The sequence below is a fragment of the Typopeltis vanoorti genome, chromosome 1, assembly GCF_054136105.1.
Source record: "Typopeltis vanoorti isolate ZY-2024b chromosome 1, IOZ_Tvanoo_1.0, whole genome shotgun sequence".
NCBI lineage: Eukaryota > Metazoa > Arthropoda > Arachnida > Uropygi > Thelyphonidae > Typopeltis > Typopeltis vanoorti.
Genome location: NC_143549.1, coordinates 138,900,091 through 138,925,147, shown reverse-complemented (window position 1 = coordinate 138,925,147; position 25,057 = coordinate 138,900,091). Strand labels below are relative to the sequence as shown.

At 30.6% G+C, this 25,057-nt stretch overlaps 1 protein-coding gene across 1 annotated transcript in view; it reads left to right on the top strand.

Moving 5' to 3' along the window:
- The window catches only part of LOC150110470 (eukaryotic translation initiation factor 4E-like), a 179,496-nt gene extending 176,987 nt beyond the window's left edge, over positions 1-2,509 (top strand). The window contains exon 7 of the mRNA XM_090393999.1: positions 2,292-2,509. Coding sequence (XP_090250125.1) covers positions 2,292-2,351 — 60 coding nt within the window. The 3' untranslated portion in view covers positions 2,352-2,509. The remainder of the gene's footprint in view (positions 1-2,291) is intronic.
- Positions 2,510-25,057: the final 22,548 nt, after the last annotated feature.

The window sequence follows — 25,057 nt, the reverse complement described above, 5'->3', positions numbered from 1 at the left end:
TTTTGTTAGTGGGAAACAATAGCTCTGCAGAAATTCAATGATTGTTTACGGGCCTAGATAATGAGGCAGTAGGGTTAGGCAATGATGTCATTTGTTTAAAGAAGGGCATAACAATGTTCATGATTAAGAGCACAGTGGCTGGCAAGTGTGGTGACAGGCATTTTGGATGGAAAGAGTAAAAACAAAAATTCGTGAGAATAATCATTTCGCAATTACAGAACTTTCTTTTGAATTTCCAAAAGTTTCACACTCAGTCATTCATGAAATTGTGACAAAGCCAGGATATAAGAAATTATGTGCCAGATGAGTCTGATAATGCTGACCAGTGCGAATAAACAGCAACGAGTGTAATCAGCTCAGAAATTTTTGGAGCATTATGAAAATAGAGATGAACTTTTTTACTGTTATTGTGACTGGTGATGAAATGTGGATTTCACAGACAAATGTTCATCTCTGAAAGGGAAAAAAAAAATTCAAACAGGCACCATTGGTTATAAAAACAAAAAAAAAAAAGATGGCCACTGTCTTCTGGGACCAAAAAGGGATTTTGCTCATCGATTTTCTTCAGCAAGGAACAATTACTTTAAAGCTTATTGTGAATCACTGAAGAAACTCAGACGAGTAAATTCAGAAGTTGGGGTGGAAATATTTTGATCACCCACCCTACAACTTGATCTTGTGCCCAGTGACTACCTCTTGTTCTTGCATATGACACAGTGACTCCTATCTCAGCAGTTTGAAGAAGATGAGGAACTGAAGAACAGTATGACTCAGTGGTTGAACTCACTGGCGGCAAACTTTTTTGACATGGTATTGAAAAAGCTGGTGCCATAATACCAGAAATGCATGGAAGTCAATGGTGACTATGTGGAAAAACATAATATACATGTAGGTATTGTAGCATATAATAAAACTTTTCTCTTCTCTACCAGTTTTTTTAAATTCTTGACTGGACCTTACTTTCTGGACCTTGCATCTGCTTCTTTTCTTTTTATTTGAACTACTTGCTTATTCATTTTTAAAATGTCATTTAATTAAAAAATAACTGGAGTAATTAACTTTCTATTTCACTTCAACCAAAAATTTATAAAAAGGCAGAAATGTAATTGATATTTCTTTAAAACAAATGTCAAAAGTGATTTGGATCCAATATTATTTTTAGATGTAATTAAAATGACTTCCATAATTGTAATTATGTTCATATATATATATATATATATATATATATATATATCCCATCATATATGGTGGTTCACATTCATTCACTAACTAATCATTGAAGATTATGACATAATATTGTCTCTTGTATGTTATACAATAAATTTAGTTTAATCCTTTATCCACGTGTAAGCAAACAAAGTTTGCGCCTGAAGTATCTTCAGGACTGAGGCAACTCGTAGTAAAGGTGGACCAAGCTCTCATTACTCCTTGTCTCAGTATCTCCAATAATGCAAAGCACATCTCCTTGCAGACGTGTATAATGCTATGCATTAAGGGAATGGCCACTAGCCAGACCCAGAAGTGGTTATACTAAGGCAGAAGCAATGGAGAGGTCATATTTACCTATACGAGTTGCCAAAAGGTGTACCACCTTATTATTAAATTACTCTGGATTTAGAGAAAGATGTTGGAAGTTTATTTTCCACTTGGTTAGACTATAATAAATTTAGTTTAATCCTTTATCCAAGTATAAGCAAACAAAGTTTGCTCCTGAAGTATCTTCAGGACTGAGGCAACTCGTAGTAAAAGTGGACCAAGCTCTCATCACTCCTTGTCTCAGTATCTCCCATAATGCAAAGCACATTTCCTTGCAGACACGTATAATACTATGCATTAAGGGAAGGGCCACTACCCAGGTCGAAACTGGTTTTGTGGTCTCGTCAGTAGGAGCCAAACCCAGTATATTATATAGTAAGGTTTTTAGAATAACAGTGGGATGTCTTTTTTATTTATTATTTTTTTTTTATACTACAGTTAGAGATGAAAAATGGATAGAGGAAGCCATGCTGTTTAATAAATTGAATGCCATTGGTCTAATGTGTAAGCTTGTTGCCAATGCCATTATGTTTTTAATTGCCAATACGATACAAGATAACTCGTAGTTGCATCCTAATATAGACTGCCAACAGTGAGTTATCTTGTAGTTAGCTTTAAACTAAATATCTAGAATATTCTGTCACTTTTTTTTAAATTTTTTTTTAATAATGTATTTTGTTTTGCAATTTGGGGGAGAGGTAGGGAAATGACTACTTCTGAAACATTTCTTATAAATATCATTTTAAATTTCATAGGCCCATTCTGACACTCAGTCCAAAACTGGATCAACAGCAAAGAACAGGTATCAAGTTTAACTATGTCCATTTTTAGCTGCATTCAATTTTTCACTGAAATCTTGGACTTAAATTCAGCATCACATTTACATTAAAGAATTGAGCATCCGGTATAGGTCAACAGCCAAGTTGTGGATTGCCATTTACTCCTGTTATCTGTAGTATTTGATTTATGGAATTTAAATATCTTCTTCTCCTTTTCCTTCAGGAGCACACCAAATTGGAATAAAACTTAATTTCAGGCATTTTGATTGCATCCACTTTTATAAATTTTATTGTTGTTAATGATAGATCTGATTGTATTGTGTATGTTTAATGTTATACTGCTTGTTATAACTAGAAAACAGCATTTGTGTAAAATGTTGCATATAATTTTTTTTTCATTTTAACAAAAATCATTTTAATAGGTTTTAATGTATTTGTGCTTTTGTGTGCAAATATATACACATAAATGCATGCATGCGCACATTCCTAACTTGCTTCAAGAAGCTTTATTTCCTGTAATTTTTCTTGCATATGTGAGAATAATAACCTTATAATCATATTTGATAAATATGAAATTGAACATTCGGTGATATTTTTTCCCCTTAAAACTAAAAAAAAAAAACTATTCTGTATGAAATGTGTTTAGATATGTAAGTTTTATATTTTAATCATTAAAACATTCTTCGTATATGAGAAATACTTTTTATCAGAAATATATGCTTCTAAAAATTAGCTTTGAGCTTATGAACAGTGGTTACTGTATTTTGTAATGGGAATTCAAATTGTTATTATATAATATAATGATATAAATTTTTAATATCAGTGTGTGTGTGCTTGTGTGTGTATATAAAGTGTTTTTTTTTTCCTAGTTATACAGATATACAAATTACTTAATTCTTGTGTTCAAGGGATTTGTTAAAAGAGCAAATTCATCATAAAATGTAGCCACTACTGTTGCAGAAAACTAAATGTTCAATTAAATGTTCAGCTGTCTGTGCAGAAAACAAACTGTCCTGACATTAGCTTTGGACCAGTTTTGCACATCCTGCATTAAAATGCATGGTATTCATTTCAGATATCATTTTACTATGCAACACTTTTTTGGTAAACAACCTCTGTTTTCCTAATACCCACCATAAATTATATTTTGTAAAGAATAAACTTTTATATTTACAGAAAAGGATACACAGTTTTTACAAAGGATAGCTTTTTATCCTTAAACACTTCAGTGTGTATGCAACATAACCTCTTTTTTAAAAAAATAGTATTTAATGACACACATCATTATTGAAAGGAAATAATTCATGTCTACTTATTCAGTATATAACTGTTGGATAATATTTAACAAGCAGATACAAGTTTATTCTCCAGACTTAACAAGTGACTGAATGGCTTAGTGCTAAAGGAGTTTCTTCTTTTTGAATATGAAATGCTTACTATTTGGAGAAAGATAAAACATACTTCATAAATATTATATGATCATAAAAAAAATAATTTTAAGTCATACTGGTTTAGAATGTTTCTATGATATATATATATAATTTTAATAATTGACTTTTTTTCTTTTTTTTGTCATTACTTACAGAAGCATATAACTATCTTGCAGCTGATTTCTATTTAAAATTGAAGCCTTGTTTTTTGTTTTAAATACTATACCTGAAAATATACAAAATAAGTTTCATGTGAGGTAATTTGTTCACTTTTTGTTAGTTTATTTAATATTTATTTATATAATTCAGGCATTAGACATTTTTCCAGAAACTTATTTAAGAAATATGTTCAAATCTAAATTCATAATTTTATAAAGTTGATAAGCGACTCGGAAATAATTATTTTATGTATATTAAAACAAAGGAATAATAAATATTTTTTTCATTTTTGATCAAGTTTTAAAGTTTAGATGAATATAACTTAACTTGAGAATTAAAATTTTAATCAGAAGCACTACTAACAAGTTATGGGTTAATATGGGTTCTTAGTTCATCATATTTTAAGTAACAGTATCAGGCAACTTCCATGTCAAAGGTTGTATTCTTGTCACCTGTCAGTCACTTTCAAAACTGTTTGTTTCAGAAGCAATCATTGTTCTGCTAGTTTGCTATAAAACAGTAATGGGTATTTATTATCCCTTCTTTTAATAGATTTTGATGCCAAATGAAGCCTTTTTAAGCTCTTCTGTATAAATTTAGTAGATGTTAATTATGGTTGTTGCATTTGCAGCCAAAGTATCACTGTGACTCTCCTACAACTTGTTTTGCACATTCACTTACTAATAGTATTGGAAATAATAAAAGAGCATAACAAATTCATAACAGACACGAATAATCTGTACATAGCATAATTGCTTGATGCCTGTAAAGCAGTTTTGCAGCAACATGATTTAAAAATATGTTTTAATATATGTTTTTCACACATAATTATATATGTAGTTAGTATTATTTCCAGAATTGCTACACACACATACACATATTTGGGATAGTTTTATGCACAGCTTTATGTAAGCTCAAAATCAAATAATTTGTTTATGTTATCATATCTATTATATATAGCTTTCTCAAAAATGCCTGCATTCAAAGATTTGAAGAGGTGCCTGCTGGTAAAAATTATCCTCTGTTGGTAATTGAATTAATGGATTCTTTTGGTAATGTTCTTGAATATTAGAAGAGATAAATTTTATAGTTTTAATTGAAGCATAATTGTATTCCTTAAGGTTGATTTCTTTGGGAAAAGATTTTCAGCAGGATTCTTTTGTATAAAAACAGAGACTTTGATATAAATTTCATTTGGAATTTATATCAAGTTTCAACTGGAATGTTTTTATATATATATAAAAATTGTATGTATATACATACATACAATTTATTCACAGATATTTGCCATGAATCATTAATTTCTCGTGTTTTAAGGTATTTGACTTCTATTTTTATTATGCTCGATAATAATTTTTCATCTTTTATTAACAGTTCTTTGGTTATATGAATTTTGAATATAATTCACCCTTCCTCTCTCTTAACATGCATATGATATTTTGTTTTTGATGACATTTAAAAATGATTATACTTTTACACACCGTTTTATGTTTCATAATATTTTTTGTATTTTTTTTTCATTAAAAAAAGTAGTTTTAATAACTTAGGAATCTTTAATTCTTCAGATTCCCCCCCCCCCACCTGCCCGCCCAAATGAGAAGAATGTAACAACTGAACGTGTCCAGATTGAGCCCACTCACAGTACTGATTCACATAAAATCAATGGCACTTTTGTCTTGCCTATGAAAGATGGTGCAGAATTAACTATAGTGCACAGAAACTGGAAATTCAGTGATTTTCCTGTCATTATGAATATGATTTCTGTGATCTATCAAGCATGTTTTGTAAATATTTTTGCAATATGAAAAAAGTGAAAATGCAATTAAAGTAAGTTAATCACAGTTAACTGATACATTCAAAAAAGCTTTCATTATATGACTAGCGTGATAGCCCATCATAATCTGATTATATGCCATTATGCATTAAAAAATTCACAATCAGCTGCAAAATATATTATGAATCAAGTATTTTATAGTCATTAGATATTAATTTTAAGAAAATTGCAAGTAAGAAGTAAATGAGACCAAAATATTACAAATATATTGTAATAGATAACAGAGAAAATGATTTATAGAAATGTTTCTCCTCAAATGACCAAACCTCATTTTCTAGTCCTTGAATGACTAACAATCAACTAACTCTTGGAACAGCACTTTATAACCATGTTATGTTAATTATATGTTTAGTTAATTGGCTAGAAAAGCCAAAATATGTGATCATATTTTTCAATATGTCTGAATAATTGATAGATTATCATTTATTCAGACAGTTAAATATATAGTAAATGTCAGATCATCAAATCTTGCTAGTCTCTCTCTCTCTCTCCTTCTCCTCTATAACATTTATCACATCATTTGTTCATTCCTCCTTTCATGTGGTCTTTCTCTTGTTGTCCTTTATAAACGTTCCCCAAGGCTAAAGCTTTTGATTTACTTTTGTCAATTCCCAAATTTTCCTTCCATATGTAATATGTATATTTTCTTTGTTTCTTTTAAATTTCTTCTTCCTTCTTTTAAATAACTTCTTCCTCTTAATTTTATGTATTGTTTCTTTTTCATTCTTAAATCACTGATATGTACCTTCAGTAGGTGTACAGGATAATATGACTAGATAATTAAGTTGACATTATTATCAACAATTTTTCTCTCAAAGTAATCTGTTATTTGTCATTCTCAACTCACATTTATTATTTTTGTCACTTCTTCAATTCTACAAATTTTGATTAGGTAGAGGCTGACATGATTTTCAATCTCTTGAATATCTTGTTTCAATATGTTGCAAATCTAATGTAAAACATAGAGAAACCCACAGTCATTAAACAATTTTATTAGTCCATACTTGTTAATTTCCAACATCAGCCATTATTTGGTTTGCTGTAATCTGATATGAGTAATAATTTAGCTCTAAGTAACATCTATCTTGCATTCTGCCTTTATAAAATCTGTCAGCCTGATATAATTGGGTGAATTCATGTTTATCATTGTATATTTTTATGCTTGAAATGTCTGTTCATTATTGAAGAGACATTTCAAAAGAATCGGACAATTTAGGGGAGTCTTTTACACTAACGCATAAGACTGATGTTACTGTTCTTCCTTTGTTCTTTTCACTATCTCTTCCATTACCACATCATTCTGCTGTTGTAGTGGATCTCTCATAATCTGATAATTAAAACTTGTAGGAGTACTAGTAATTGTATTTCTTCAGATTTATGTTTTATAGGATTAGGAACATTATCTTTAAGTTCATAAACTGCTTCAAAACTTTGTCAGTATTAGTCTAAATAGAGATATTTAGATGTTAGTAGTTATTTGTGACATTATTTCATAGTATAAATAACACCACAGAAAAATAGTTTATGGCAACATTATTCCAATTTTGATGTCAGTATTCTTTTAATTTATTCTTGCCATTTTTTTATTTTAATGTTTATCTCATCTTTTGCGGACACTCTCGCCTTCTCAACTTTGAGTACCGACAAAATGATATACTTAGGAATTATTGGGTTGCATTAATACATATGTGATTATCCTTCTAATGAACTGCAATGTGTACTGTATCTAAGGTTTTGGTATGTTTGTTCATTTTATCATAAATATAACTTGCTGTCACAAATGACATACTATCCCCTTCTCTTTGAAGGCAGAATGCAAACTCAACAAAGATTGATAGCAGCTTCTTTCTGGTGCTCCTGTGTTCATATGTTTTTGTAATTGTGAATAATTGTGTGACTACATATTGATTCTGTATACCCAAAATTCGAGTAATTATATATCTTCTGTGGATTTTTGACCTGAACTATATTTACATACTATACTTGACTTGCAGATAATCCAGAACTTGTTACATCTATAATTTTATCAAATAGACACACACATGCACTCTCACACAAAATTAGTAATAATTGTTCTGCTTAATGGAGATGTAATAATAGCAAAATGCATTTGAAAAATGCTTGTCCTTCTGACATAAAAATAGTGCCTTTATTCAGGAAAGAATAAAACAATGAAAAAAATATAATGAAAGGAAGATTGAGACTGTCGCACTTGTATATTTCCTGCTTTTTTGTCATGTGTTCCTCTCATTCCTGAAATCAAGGTATGTGCCAAATATACCAGTATTTTAGCATCCTTTGGCAAGACACAGCCTTCATCTTGAGAAGTGATGTGTACATGATGAATTATATTCTAATTGAAAGCTATTGATTCCATGGTGTGATTAGATGATTGATCAATATGATCCTCTTACTAGACTAGTGGAGGACTACTTTGCATCCTTTAAATGTTTAGGCACTTTTTTTTTTTAACCTTAACTCCAGTTGAGTTACAATTAACATTTCTGTTTTGAGATGATTTTATCAAATATACATATTTTCTTATATATATATATAAGATTATATTTCCTTAAATATTCAGGTTGTGGACCTCATGTAAGGTAAATTGGGTTAAAATAATTATCATAAAAATGCAATATACTTTTCCATTGTCTTGCAGTAGTACAAATGGAGCATTTTGTTCCTGAATATTCACTTAAGTGAACAACCCAGTATATGATTAGGGATTAAACAAAACATCCCCCCCCCCAAATAAAAACAGTCGGGAAAATAGTGTTCGTGTAGGTGCAATTGTTTACTGAATTAGTTTTTTCTTTTCTTTTTTTATTTAGAATATTTGTGGACAATTTAAATTTTAAATAACTTGTCAAAATCATTGGGAAATGTAAATTACAATATACCACATTTAATTGTAACTTGTCTGAATTGTAAAACTTGAAGCTGATCCATAAATAAACATTGGTCCTGCTTTGTGTCAGATTGTATACATGATTGATCTATTGTTTGCATGCCGTTTGTGTCCACCAGTGAAATAGGGTGGACACAAATTCATCCAGTTTGGCAGAGAGTAGTTTAAAAAAATAATTTAAAATAATAAAAATTTGTTTTATGGTAATATTGCCATGTCAAAAGCATTCCATTTATTTAAGAATTAATTATTATATACATTTTCTTTGCTAAGTTACCGTGGATTTCGTTTCATTTGTTTATACAAATGATCATAATTACAAAAATGCATATAAGTGGGGGGAGTGGGGGAAGTTACTCTGATAATAATATAGTTGTTTCGGAATTACTAATGAAGACATCACAATACACATTGTTTTGGGATGTCCATGCCACTACACTATACAAGATGCACATTGTTCCAGCTTATCATTTAATGTACCACTAGCTCATAAAGACTCTCTTTATATTAGCTATATATTTTTTTCATTAACCAATTTATTTCCCCTTTTGTTGTTTCTCAATCTTTGTTCCACTGCTTGTTGCATTAATGTTCCATCCAAGGCTGTGTAGCATAAAAATAGATTGTCATCCTTTAGCCATCAGTTGTGACATTAATGTGTACATTTTTTTTTTTACAGCCACTTTCTCTATTAAAATGTTTTATATTCTATCTTAAGCAAATAGTATTCATCACATGTAATGTGCTCCATCTTGTTTACTTCTTGTTAGTCATTTACTTCATAATGAATAACCAATCTTAATTATTGGTTATTTATTGTTTCCCACAATAGTTACTTTCCATCTGTTTTGATTTCATTGGAAATCATACCCAAGATCAAGTTACTGTTCTAGAGACATACTAAGTTGTTTGAAACAAATACTTGCATATATATATATCACTAAAAAGATGCAGATGAATTTCTTCCCCAGTGTTTTCATCTGTGTGGCTTTCAAGTCAAGTCAAGTAACTTAACATATATTAAATTATCATATTTAGTCGTATCGCGTGTTAAAACAGAAAATTATCATTTTCATTTTTTAATTCATGAAATTGATTGTACTGCATTAAAAAAAAAACTAATTGTATTCCATGGCATTAATAGTATGTAATATGTAGATAATTTTAAATATATATCAGGATTAGACAACATTTTCAAAGCTTAGGCCAACAATAATGATACTTCTGACAGTACACAAGAACAATTACAATATGTATGGATTGTTGTTTGTAATATTTTTTATTTTATAACTTTATATAATATTATTATATAGTTATAATTTAAAATATAAAATTTCACATTACTTGCACTTACTGCAAAATGAATAACCAATCTTAATTATTGGTTATTTATTGTTTCCCACAATAGTTACTTTCCATCTGTTTTGATTTCATTGGAAATCATACCCAAGATCAAGTTACTGCTCTAGAGAATACTAAGTTCTTTGAAACAAATACTTGCATATATATATATATGTGTGTTTGCCTGAGCACAAATATGTAATAATTTGAATATTGTGTTGAACTATAGAACTATATAACTTGTATTTTTCTTATCTTCTGTCAAAAAAATTTTTTTTTGAAATTCCTCAAGGTAGTTTGACTTAGTTTATACTCCAAATGTTAGTGCCGTGTGGCAAAAATGAAATACAGCAATACAACTGCTAAAATGCTTATTGCATGCTGTCATAGTCAAGAGTATTTGAAAAAGTGGGGTATTGTTATGGATTTCTGGTGAATGGAATCTACATATCATTTAAAATAATTTGAATAATAATCTATCCTGTAATATTTTTAGCATGAGATTTTAGTCTTTTAGTAATTGTTATGAAATCTTAATCAGTATTTTCATATATTTAATTTGGCACCAAACATATGTATATATTAAATGAGTCTTGAAAGTAATTTGGTCTCAGTTTTAGTAAGCATTAGGAATAGTATCTCTTCAGTTAACTGTTTGCAAAGCTTTATCAATAACGACCAAAATGGCATCCTTATAATGATAATCTCTATGGAAAGGGGTAGAAGTTACTTCCACCGTTCCATATATTCAGAAGAAACATTTTTTGATATTAATTTTTTGTCACCTTGTACCTTCAGGATGTGGATAGCATGCTGTGTGTATTTGCATATATGTGTATGTATATACAGTAGCCTCACCTTTTGCTTGTGGTTAGTCACACATATTTCTACCAAATATAAATTGGGAAAAAAAATTATGGCATAAAAAGTCTAATTTTGCTTTCTTTCTTTCTGTTTTTAGCATAATCAATATTATCTTTAAAAAATGTTCCATAAATTCTTTAAAAAAAACTCCAATTGAATGAGCAGTTCAGCATTATGAGCTATTCTTCTAAATACTACTGGTTTATTTTTGGAGAAATGCGGACAGTATTTAGTATTTTATTATCTCAATAAATATCATATAAAAATGAGTAAAAAAAAATTAATTTTAACTCAACACTTCCTCTAACCTTCATTAACTAGTTTAGAAACTTCAGCTATGTGCCACTTGTCTTCTTAAATTGAATATTGGTTTTAGTGTTATAGCAGAGTAGTTATTTTCAGGTTCAATTTCATTAATTCTTAACTAGTGATGTGCAGCTTGTGTGGATCAGATTATATATTTCTGCAGTTTTATTTGAATTTGTTTCTGATAGGTGATAAGCCTTTTACCTTTAAGATACAAACATATGTATAAGCCTTATACCTTTAAGATACAAACATCAAATGACATCTGTGTTATTTGACTGCTGTTCAGCACTAAGGTACATTTACAGACAAGGTATTATCTGTAAAATGAGACAATTGTAACTGTACAGTTACAATAATTGTTAGTAGCCAGTGCACATGTATTTCTACCAGATATGAATTAAAAATATATATATATTACGGCATAGGAAATCTAATTTGCTTTCTTTCAGTACAATTTAAGGTTAGAAATTATTTTTTTTGTGTGTTATAATTTTTTCTCAGCGTAGATGATTTTGAATTTATGAACAAACATTAATCAAAAAAGTTCTCTGTGCAGTCACTGTGACTGCATGTAACAGAAATATTAGTGGTTAAGGGTTAAATCATAAATGTGTTTTAAAATATTTCTGTAACAAAAATTCCAGGCTTTCCTCTTTGATATTCTGCTTCTCAATTTAAGACTGATATATAATATATTTTAATGGATCTTCACCTGTTCTTTAGAATGTTTTGTTCATTGACTAGACATATTGTTTAAATGATTTAAAAAATACTAATGGTAATACAGTGTTTTGATTGCACTTCTTGTGTCTATTATTATTTTTGATTATACAAATTACTTGTCAATTCTGATATACTGAAATGAAAAAGAATGGCACTTTGTCCTTGTTATAACATTTCTGTCAAATGCTATAGACCTAAATTATTCTCTTCTGCTGTATCAAAATGTTCAATTGTATTTTAAAGTGGTAATATGGAGGGTTTTGATTCCACTTCTTTTCCAATTGATTTTCAATATTTTCATTTAAACTTGATTATCTGAACCTCATATGAATGAATATACATAAATCCAGTTCATATTCAGTTAAATTATTTTAAATACTAAATAATAAGCTTTGTTTTGAATATTTGCAAGTCCTTTATGTGAACAATATTAGTACAGTGCTCTCTTAATTTTCCACCCTTCAAATAACCAAACCTTACATAATTGCTCCATGAAGCCAACTTTACTGGTTCAGCACCATGTTACATATGTTCAGTTAATCAGTCTTTCAATTATCCATCCAGCAAATTGATTTTATGTAGGTAATTGAGAGTTTGTTGTACTTTTTTGAAATTTGGATATCTCCTTATATTAATCTAAGGTTAAAGCCAGTTTATTTACTGTTGGGTCTTTTTAGCTATCAAAAGCAATATTATATATTCACTATTTAAATTAAAACTTTAAAAAGAAAAATTACCATAAAAATATTTTGTATTAAGGATCACTAAATCCACAACAAAGAGCGAACATTAACCTGTTAGCATGATTAACATAATCCTAATAAGTGTTAAATGAGGAAAAATCTAGTTTTTTCAGTGATTAGACAGCTGTAATACTCTTATTGTCATATTTTTAATAGTTTATATTTATTTTATTATTTTTTTTTCTAGAACATGTCATTAATGATGTGATAAGCATATTGTAGGTGCCAAACATATTATTTTCATTATTTTTAATTTGGCTGTCAACATTCTTTGTTGCACAATGCACTATGATTTGAATATTTTTCAAATGTATAATATTTAGTCCACCTAAAACTGTGTTTATAAATAAGTTCTATATATTTGGGATATTTTAAACTACCTGGATGGCCATCTCTTATCTCATCACAACTCAGATGATATATGCATTATTTGAAGAGGAGCCACTCTTGGTGATGTTGTTTATTAGATAAATCAGAAACAACATTAGAAACAGAAGCAAAATAGATCTTATTCATAATAGATTTCATATTTGTTATGTGTAAAAGGATAATCATCTTTGAATTTGTTGGCCAGTTGGGTGGTTAAAGAATTTCTTATTCTATGAAACTATCTTTAACTTATTCCTCATGTTATGTTCTCTAATAATAATATTACTTTCATTGTATTTTATGTGTCCACTTTAATATTCTTTCCATGTAGCTATATTTTATAATTTATTCTGAAAACAGTGATAAAACGGAATAGCAATACTAACTGTAATAGTAGTAATAAATTTATAAATATTAAATAAATATAAATTATTTACTTTAATATTTCTTTGACTCTAATGCCTAACCATTAGTAACATTTAAAAGAGCATGCAACATAATGAATACAACTAGAATAGACAATCAACAGTACTGACCTAAAGGTAAATATTAGATTAATAAATTTAAGCATTCCTGTTTTGGGTTATCACTTCCCTGAGACAGGTACTGAACTGATCTTATTAAGATGTGGTTATTTAAGCATTATTTAAATAATGCCTCCAGTTTGAAAGAACTGCAATGAATCAATATCATTTGGGTCTACTAAAATGCATGTGCAGCTACACCAGATTTATGATATTGAAGAATGTAATCCATGTTTTTTGTGTTATTTCACTAGATTGCCCATTTCATTCATAATAATTCAACCATCAATTTAAAAAAAAAAAAAAAGATTCTGCAAATACTGAAGAATATTGAACCTTTTAAGGACATGTGCCACTCACTCAAATACCAGTTGAGATTGTCTTTAATTTTGTGTAACTTGACAAATTATTTTAGCACAGACTATTAAAAGAGAGAAAGAGAGAGAGAGAGAGAGAGAAGTCTAACTGAATGTAAACAAATATATGCAATGAAAAGAGTATTAGAGCAGATATCAACTCTGTGAGCTAGGGTTCATGATGAAGCTGAGCTTGTGTGTTTATGGACGTAAAAGTAAAAAGTGGATTTTCTATAAACAGAGAAACATAAATTCACCTGATATCTGAAACTGGTCAAGTGTTATTGGTTTCTTTTTTCAGTGATGATTTTTTTTTTCTTGTAGGAATGTTTTAATCTCAGTTTAAAGATGGCTGCACAGTATATATCAGAAGTAGGGTTGAGAAAAGATGTGGAATAGCTGCTGTTCAAAAAATCTACAACAGCTGCTTGTGTTTGTATGAGGCATATCATTCAGACATCTAGTATCAAAGACAACTTTTGAATTACCACTCTGTACATAAATAGCATCTGTGAAGAAAAGTGTGTGTGTGTACATGCACACATACATACATACACACACACACACGCACCCCTACCTAGTGGGCTCAGATTCACTGGGGGAAAAAAAACGTCCTGTATACGTATTCTTAAAAACAAAAGTATTTATGGTCTCTTTCAGGTGTTGGATAAACTGGACATGGGAAATATAACTTGGTTGATCATACCTTATCTTCAGTCTATGCAGTTCCCTGCACAGTTCTTTCTTTCTCATTGAATAGATGTTTTAACATGTCTTGTTATCATGTAATTCATTTAATGAGCTTTAATAGTTTATTTATAGTTTAATAGTAATTCATTTAATGAGCTTTAATTCTTGTTCTGACTCAAATATATGGAAAGTAATCCAAAAAAATTCTAACTTCTGTATTTTTATAAATTTACCTTTAGGTCATTATTATTGTTGATCCATTCCAGTTATGTCCATCATATTGCATGCACTTTTAATTTACTTCTTATAGTTCAGTGAGCTTTGTATTAGTATTTTCTGAAGATATCAGCCATTACTGGTAATAAAATATTGGTATAAATAATTTATTACTAATATTACAGTGCATACATCTATTCTATCTTAGGTATATTGTCACAAAGACATAAACCTCGGAGTTATTTTATACTGAAGATACTGCTTAGAAATATGCAAACCACTTCTAATATTAGCTAAGATTGAAAATGAAAATATTGTGTTAAAATATAAACATTATTGGGCTGCATATGTTAAGATTAGATATCAAAAATGATGAAGATAGTAATGCATATGTTTTGTTTTTGTTTTTTTTGTCTCTGAACAAATTTTTATTTCATAGTTGTATAGTTGCGTCCTGAAAGTTTTATATATATTTTGTATTACAGTTAAACAAAAATGTTAGTAACTGTTACTGAAAGTGTTTTTTGTATGTTGTTATAACATATAAAAATTCTTTGTAAAGTATGCATTTTCATACAAAAATAAAATATATTTATTATGCAGTGATGTTAAATTTTGAATTTAACATTGATTAATTTAAATATTTTAACCAAGACACACAGCATTTTTGAATCATGTTTAGCAAACAGCTGTAAAATTTTAGTAATTCAGGTGTTATAGTACTCTATATACCAGTGGTGTTCAACCTTTTTTACTACGTGAGCTACTTTTCTATAAAAATTTATTCGGCGATCTACTCTTTTATATAAATCACGTTCCCCCAACCTGATATCTGATTACGCACAAATAAACAACTAAAAAAAAATACACAACTAAAAACTTTATTTGTGTATTTAAATATTTATTTATCACTTTTAATTATTTTAATACAACAAAAAAAAAACAAATATATTGGAATAACATATTTATTTCTCTATTTTGGAAACTCAAAGTTAGAAAAAACAACAGATTGATTACAAACTCACAAGGAAATGCTGGTTGATTAAAAAAAAAAAAAAAAAAAAGTTAATGTGAAATTTGGCATTGTTTGGACCTCGCAAAATTTTCCAAGTCAATATTTTCAAGTTGATAAGAAGTGGCCAATCGCAGGCAATCATCCAAATGATCATTTGTAATTTGGTTTCTTAATTCATTTTTTATGACAGTCATATTTGAAAAAGCAGATTCTGACAAGCATGTCGATCCAAAACACGACAGAATTTTTTGCGCAATATCAGTTAATATTGGGAATTTTTCATGCAAGTAGTAGGGGTGGCATGAATAACCAGATCAAGATAAGATAAGGAATCGTGACATGATTGATTGTTCATTTGATGATGTCATGAGTTTGGAATGTTTGGAATTTCCCTGGGGACATATGCGTCAATGGCTTCAGTTCTTGTGTTTTGGTTCACACATGGAATTATGGATGATGTTAGAGATAAGGATTCGTGTCGTGATTGGTGGGACACTTTTAACCAGATCACGATCAAGATAAGATAAGGAATCGTGTCGTGGGTGTGCGTTGTTTTCAGATGTAGATAAGTGACATCATTTGTTAGTTGTAAATAAGCGACATTATTGTTTGAATGGAAAAGGGAGACATATTAGTGGATAAGGATTCGTGTCGTGATTGGTAGGACACTTTTAACCAGATCAAGGTAAGATAAGGAATTGTGACATGGATGTGTTGTTATCACATGAAGATAAGTGATGTAAATTGTTAGCTGTAAATAAGTGATGTTATTGTTTTGAATGGAAAAGGAATATATATTAGTGGATAAGGATTCGTGGTGTGATTGGTGGGACATGAAAAAAATAAGGGTAGGGTGAAAGGGGAAGCGACATCCGTGTCGTGGATGGATGTGTGTGTTGTTATGAGTTGTAGATAAATAAATGGTTTGCATATGGCATGGGTGATGGATAGGAATTTCGCTGGGGGGGGGCTCTTCTGTCAGGGACATCACGTGGTGTGTTGGGTTTACATAATGCATTGTGGGTGTTATTTAGAGATAAGGAATCGTGAAGTTATGTGTTTGGAAATTTCTGGGGAACATATGTCTCTCTGTGATATCACATGGTGTTTTGGTTTGCCTATGGAATTGTGGGCGATGTTTTTGAGATAAGATATCTTGGAATTTTCCCAGGGTGACACACATTCGTCATTGTCATCAAGTTTTGTGTTTGGTTGTCTGTAGATGGCAGTACTAATTTTCCAATACAATTTGGGGTATTTCTTTCTTGTTAAAAGACTGGGAATTCTTAGAGTACAGTAGAGTCTAGTGGCAGCAGCGTTTAGGCTTTTCTGAATAATTTAATTATATGCTGGTGTCCCTCAAGGAGTAAGGTCAAAAATGGAATTGTGATGGTATAATTGAATAAGTGCAAATTAAATTTCCGGTAATAAACCCGCTAACGCTTTTTTTTTTTTTCCATATACATAACTTATCCTAATATTTTGATTTGTCTACATTCTTTAATTAACGTTATCTTTTTTACAAAATGTTTAGCTATTGGTATTTTTTACTTCACAGTCAAGAGAAAAACTAAAGAGGATTTAAAAAATAAAATAAATGGACAGTTAAATAGATTACAAAACCTTTTTGTATTCTAAAAATTCTAATGATAATTTAAATTACTTAGTCTTTCCAGAATGGCTCTTCTAAATGCAAATATTCCAAAATAGTTGAATTTTATATCCATGGCACAGCACACACAGAACAATATTTCTGTAAATAACCAGAAAATCTAGTTGACTACATCCTTTCGATTTCCAACCGTTTGGTTCTGTTCGTTAATTCCTTCCCACGGTTCTCATGCTGTTTTTCCAACCTATCTGTCCCATATTGTTGACTACTAATGATTTCCTGATTTTGGAATTCTGGTAAATTTGCTATTAAGACTCATAGTTTTTTTTTCTCTCTATTTTACTTTAAAATCAGTTGACTACATTTTTTCTACCCAGAATAACTGAGCAATAAATAAATACATAAATAACTGTGAAATTTTTTTTTCCCCACAGTGTTTATATTTTCATTAGTCTTTCTTGAAGATTAGTTATTAATTTCTGGTCTTAGTTTTCGGTCCTCTTTCAGTTCCCACAGTGACTAAGTGCTATTAGCATTCACGTGAGTTTTACAGTAAAGGCAACAATTTTCCATTAACTCAGCATGTCTTTTCCTGACTAATGTGGTTCATTTATTTCCTACACTCATGGTGGCTCAATCTATTTTTTTTTTTTCCATGGTAGCTCAATGTGTCTTGTCATGGGTAATATCAGCCAGCGACCGTATTCGCCAAATTGTTGTGTCTACTTGTGAACTTTTCTGACTGGGGGGATTGGAATTCTCCTGCTCTTACTTGAGGGTTTGATAATACTTCCCACACAACAATCCAAACGTCGCCTTTTTCATGACTCATATCCTCCCTTTGATGTTTTGCGCAAATTTGTAATTAGAATAACAGTAAAGTTTCACTGTGGAAAACGCAACAACAGCACACATCTTTGTTCATTAAGTTACAAATGCATATTTTATATTTTATATTGCTCAAATATTAAATCACCAAATGTTAACTGTCGCACTTTAATTCCAAACCTCTGAACTTACATATGTAACTAAAAATTATTTTTCTTTCTTTAGCATTAAAAGGTTAAGTAACGAAAATGAGACAAAACAAGGATGTTTCGCATTCCTAACTAAAAAAAAATTAAGACATTAAACTTAACACATGTCTGAAAGCAGGGTTAACATATTTCTTGAAAACGATATGCAACAATGTCAACCATCAAAATAAAAAGAAAGGAAGAAAGAAAAATTGTAAAGGAAAATAAAAAATGTTTACCTTCAAATAAATATTTATGATCACACCAAACAAGAAATTCATTACCCCTTTCAAAGTTTTGAAATTCCTACCCATATTTTCATCATTTGGTATCATTTGAATGAAGAACGGATCTGGCTATTGAGTTTGTTAATGTTTTTTGATTTTTCTCTTCCAATGGCTAGTATTATTTGATATTTGCATGTTGATTCACTTGTTATCTGCATGCTACGTTACCTTTTTATTTATACAACAAACTTTTTAAGAGTTTAGTAACTTGATGGGTTAAAATATCTAATGTCTCTCTGTAATTAACCAAATTCTAACAGTCGTTTTTTCTAGTCTGTTGGAGGTATGTACATATATAATAAATAAATTGTCACTTTTCAGGTGAAATATTCTCCACTAAAATTCTGGCTATTAATTTAATACCCGATTCCTTTTGCTTCCAGCAGTTGACACGGTTTCTTGAAATATCTGAGGGCTTGCATGAACAAATAAGACTTAATTCACTGAGTGGCTTTTCAAAAAAAAAAAAAAAGTCTGGTTAGTTTGTGGCAAGAAATTTCACAAGAAAAAAAAATCATTTGTACTTCATTAAGTTCAAAAGACAATTACATTGTTAGCTATCGCATCTGTCTTTTTTTACTTTTTTTCCCCCGTTCTCCTAATGGAATAGCATGTGTTGTGAAGTTTTGAAGAAAAAAAAGTTTCGACTGCCAGTCAAAACTTTTATAACTTATATCATGTACAAATGTTTGAAAAGAAAAATGTACCGAATAAGACTTAATTCACTGAGTGGCTTTTCAAAAAAAAAAAAAAAGTCTGGTTAGTTTGTGGCAAGAAATTTCACAAGAAAAAAAAAAATTCATTTGTACTTTATTCATTTCAAAAGACACAATTGCATTATCAGCTATCACATCTGTTTTTTTTTTTTCCTTTTTTGTTCTAATGGAATAGCATAGCATGTGTTGTCAAATTTTGAAAAAAAGTTTTGACTGCCAGTCATATGTTTTTAAACTTTTATCATGTACAAATGTTTAAAAAGAAAAGACATATACCTTTTCTTTTCTACACCACTTTTTTTAAGAGTTTGGTAACGTGATGGGTTAAAATATGTGCAGTCTTTATGTAAAATAATCAAATTCTAACGGTTGTATTGTTTGAATTTGGTACGACTTTTTCTAGTCTGGTGAAGTTATCTACAGATATAGGAACAAATTTGTCATTTTTCAGTTCATTTGTACTTTATTCAAAATTACAATTCCGTTATTTGCTATGGTCTCTGTTTTTAATTCTCCCATCACTAGAATGTATGGGTGGCAAAGCTGCAAAATAAGTTGACTCGCACTCAAGTCACTTGATTTTAACTTTTATCATCTACAGTTGCGTGAAAAGAAAAAAATGTATCGTCTCTTTATTTTTGAAAACAGCATAAATGTTTTCTGCCTATTTCTTCTTTATCCTGTTTCTCACACCCCAAAATTTGTATTTTTGCTTTCTTCACACAGTATGATACCTTTTTATTTTCTATGCCAAACTTTTTAAGAGTTTTAGTAATGTGATGGGTTAAAATATATACTGTCTCTCTGTAAAATAACCAAATTCTAACAGTCGTGCCGTTTATATTTGGTACGAGTGTTTTCTTCTAGTCTGAAGGAGCTGTCTACAAATATAGTAACAAAATTGTCACTTTCACTTCATTTGTACTTTATTCACAAAACTACAATTCTGTTATTTGCTATGACCCTGTTTTTAATTTCCCTACACTAAAATAGTATGGGTGGTAAAGTTGTGAAATAAGTTTCGACTCGCACTCAAGTCACTTGATTTTAACTTTTATCATCTACAGTTGTGTGAAAAGAAAAAAAAATGTACCGTCTCTTTATTTTGAAAGCACCATAAGTTTTCTGTCTATTTCTTCTTGTTACCTTGTATGAACATTAATTTATCCTGTCTTCTCAATCCCCAAAATTTGTATTTGTTATCTGGCATGGTACAATACCTTTTTTAAACAGAATTGCATTAAGGTATATATAAAGTTATAGAATTTTTTTTATCAAATTCTAAACAATAAACGTAAAAATTTCATCATGAAGGTATTTTCTTGATCATAAATTAGTATAATAATATTTAGTTTTCAGATCAAGTGTTGATAAATTTTATTAAACTGAACCAACTAGTTTCGTCACACTTTAACCGTTGGCATTTTCAGGGCATGTATAAGTTTAAACAATCTCACAATTATGCGTAACTCCAAAACTGACTAGAATAATTAATGGAATAGTATCGAACGTGAGTGAAACACGTATCGCGTGTACAAGGTTAGCTAGCTGTCGCTAAGGAACTTTCTGTAGTTTGTATTAAAGTTCATTTCTTTTGTTTTTAAAGTTCTGATTAGGGTTTTCCATATATCTGGAAGTATTAGGCCTTGATTTCTGTTAAGGTTGACAGTAGAACGGGCGACTGTGGCCGCTTCTTTGAAAATTCTTGAATGGTAATCTTCCTCTATGTAAGGAGAACAGCTTTTGTCCCACTCAATGACATGGTTAGTTGTAGAGAAATGAAACGATAGGCCAGAAATATCCTGTCTGTTGTTTTTGACATAGCCAATGTGTTCCTTTTGCCTGATTTCGAGGCTTCTCGAAGTCTGTCTGATGTAACTAGAGCCACAAGTGCATGGAATATTATAAACTCCAGCATATTTATAGAAAGTATGGTTGTCTTTTGGAGATCTTAGTAGTTTACGAATCGATTCTATTGGTTTAAATGTTACTCTTATTTTGTGTTGTTTGAGGAGGCTGGCGGGCTTGTTGGAGATGCCACTTACAAACGGAATTGCAATCGTTTTTATATATTGAATATCTTGTTCTCTTTGTGGTGGTTCAGAGGAAAGGAATTTATTGACTAGTCTTCTTGGATAGCCGTTCAAATACAGATTGTTGGAAATAAATTTTAACTCATCTTGAAGGGTCTCGTCCGTTGTGATGCGAATCGCTCTTTTCTTTAACATGTGTACAATGCTGAGTTTATGTGAGATGTGGTGAGAGGAGCTGAAATGTAGGTAGCGACCTGTATTAGTCGTTTTTCTGTACACCAATACATTTATACTGCCATCAATAAAAATTTCGTTGTGGAAAACACATCACAGGTCTTTGTTCATTTAAGTTTATAAATGCATATTTTAATTTGTTGAAATATTATTATTAACAGAAAAAAATTAGAAACATGTAATTACCTAAAAATATTCAAAGACTTTTGTGGTTCACTCATTATTTTACTTTACTGGACACAAAACATCACAACACAATACGATAGCTGCACTGGATGAACAAATTGCAGTAACTGAAAATCTGCTCGACTTGATTGTTTTCCTTATAGTACTGTTTACTTGACCCTTACACTGACCGTTCCTTCCAAAATGAAACTTTCATGCAGATGACTCACAGACATGTTTCTGCATGCTGTTGGATATGATGATGTGAGATTATCTTACTTTGTGACATTATTGGGCAAACCTTATCTCTGTGGCTCGAAGGGTATTCTATATTATTTGCCCTTATTATGTTAAGTATTTTAACCTCAAACAGTGTTTTTGATGTTAGAACATGTGATTAGTTCTCTCACTCATATGTCCGAAATTGTTGAGATGGGGAAAAAAAATAGCATTAGGTGGTGGAGGTGAAAGGGTAGGCGAGAGGATGACAGTGGTCTTCCCTGCAATAAAGGATATAGGAACAATTTTGTTCCTATATCTGTAGATAACTTCACCAGATTAGAAAAACAGTTGTACCAAATTCGAACAATATGACTGTTAGAATTTGATTATTTTACAGAGAGACTGTAGATATTTTAACCCATCAAAAAAAAAAAAGTCAAGTAGTGAATATATACAAGATAATGTAGAATCTCTTTTTTGATCCTTTTTTTTTGTGATGCCCACCCACAAAACGTAAACTTATTGTACATCAGTAATGGATGGGCTTAAGGCTTTTTTATTTAATTTTTACATAATCTGGAAGCCATGCTTTAGAGACCAAGCATTGAACTTTTTCAAGCCACTTCAGAATCCAGTAAGCAAGGCAGTCTCATACTAAGTAATGAAATTCATCTCCCACCTAAGTGCAGTCAGAAATATCCACACCCATGAAGGGATTCAAACCCATTACTCAGATAACTTTATTAACAAATACCAAAATCGTTGCCTTCCTTTTTTTTTTTTTTCAGTAAGTATAGTGGTCAATTTGCTTACTAACTTTGATCTTAGTGATTTAGATTTCTTTTACCTGGTGAAGTTGAAAAGCTTGTGCAAACTTCTCAGCTTCAAATCATTTGGCATCTCTAACAGCATTGTTTGGATAAATTATTTTTACTCATGTAAGTACTCTCATCTTCCATTTTGCTTGGAATTTTCATCCTGTATCCAAGCTTTGGCTATCCAACATGCCAAGGCAACCATAAAATGTCACATAACCGAGGAGGCCCCAGTATACCAGTTCAGGAAGTCTGGTCAGTGATACATTCATTCACTGCTACATGAAAAACAATTCCAGAAAGCCAGATCAGTAACAATAAAGCTGTCGGGAGGATCACGTGCAGTATACTAACTGTTACTTCAAAACTCGTTAGGGAAATTAAGTGATATTTAATGGTCAGTTTAGACAACTCATTGCTTATCTTACTAATGATGAATAAAAGATGAAATACATAATTTGCAAACTCAGATATGTTACTTATTAGAACGAACTCTTTGCTGAGTAATTTGTTCTGATTTTATGTAGTTGATGCAATACACAAATTCTTACTTGCAAAATTTAACAATATAACAGTCAAGAGCCTCCATGGCTGATTTGCAAGAATGTTATGTTTTGTCCTTTGATCAGAAAGAATTGGGTTTTGAACCCTATAGATGATACAAGAACCTTTATATAGTTATAGAAAGGGTTTTTTTTTTGCTTGGTCACAAAGCATATTGTACTTGACATGAAATTATATTTGTGTTTTAATCCTTTACCCAAGGCACATAAGCAAAAACAAAGTTTGCATGAAGTATTTTCATGACACATTACTTTGTATACAGAAACTGTTGACCTTTATTGAGGTCTCATCATTGGAAGCTAGATCAATGAAGATACTAAGATCAAGTTAATGCAGAAGTCATATTTTCCCATAAACAAGTAGTAAAAATGGTGTATAAAATACTTTAGATTAGAGATTACTTTATGAGAAGGGTCACTTTCAGACCAGAACTGATCTAGGTGGTGACCCTTCCCATAATGTTATGATATTATAGGATGCTGAGGCATATACAAGTACTAGAATATACTTCCTGTGTAAACTTTATTTGCTTATGCATGGGTAAAGGATCAAAACAAGAATACAGTTGTCAAATATAATAGCCTTCATATAGGTAAGGCTTCACAACCAAAGACAGGTTAGCTCTTCGTATGAAAGTGGTTAAGGTTTCCTCCTGTAAGCAGACAACATATATTTCTTGATGTTTCATTCTTCTGCATCCCCCCCCCTCACTCCAAAGGTGTGTGTGTGATTATATCTGATAAGGGGGGGGGGATGCAGAAGAGTGAAACATCAAGAAATATATGTATTAAATGCCTGTAACTATCCCTCCCTCCCAACAACCTTGGGAAATCACACCCTATTCCAGGATGAAAGTGATGAACTCAGTGTCAAGCGCACATAGTTAAATGTAGGAGCAATTTTTAGTAGCAATACTTGTATGCCCTAAATACAACACTGTCTGTAATTTTAACAATTATAATGATCAGCCATTAAAATTTTAATTAATCCATAAACCATGTAATTGTCAAATATTTAACACCTTGCAGGATATGCTTCAGCCTACAATTGTAAAGTTTCTCCTTAATTTGCATGCCTGTACAAAAGCCTATTACATCAATAGGACAACACATCACCAGGACATGCTATTTATAGTAAGGTTTATATAATAATACAGACCATATTACAGGGTGTATATACTTAAATGAAACAACTTTGAAGCATAACGTTTATTGAAGGATGCCAAATTAGGAATAGTCATGCAGATCATAATCACTTTGCTTCAGTCCCATATGATTTATGTAAGTAGAGTATAACACTACTATGACATGTAATGTCTCCACTTCAGACACTCAATATGCACAACCATTTGCATCAGACTCAATCCACATTCATACTTTCAAGGGATACATTGCTGATGATACTCTTTCTGCTGAACAGGATTTTGTGACTTTGTGAGTACACTTTGCCTGGAGGAATTAATTGGAGTAAAGCTGTTGGCCCATTTTTTGCAGAAACATCTAACAGGTAGTGAACTTTGTCATGCATCAGCTGTTTGTGGAATGACAACCTGCTAATGTTCAAACAAGATTGGGCTCCTTTCTTCATATGCCTGAGT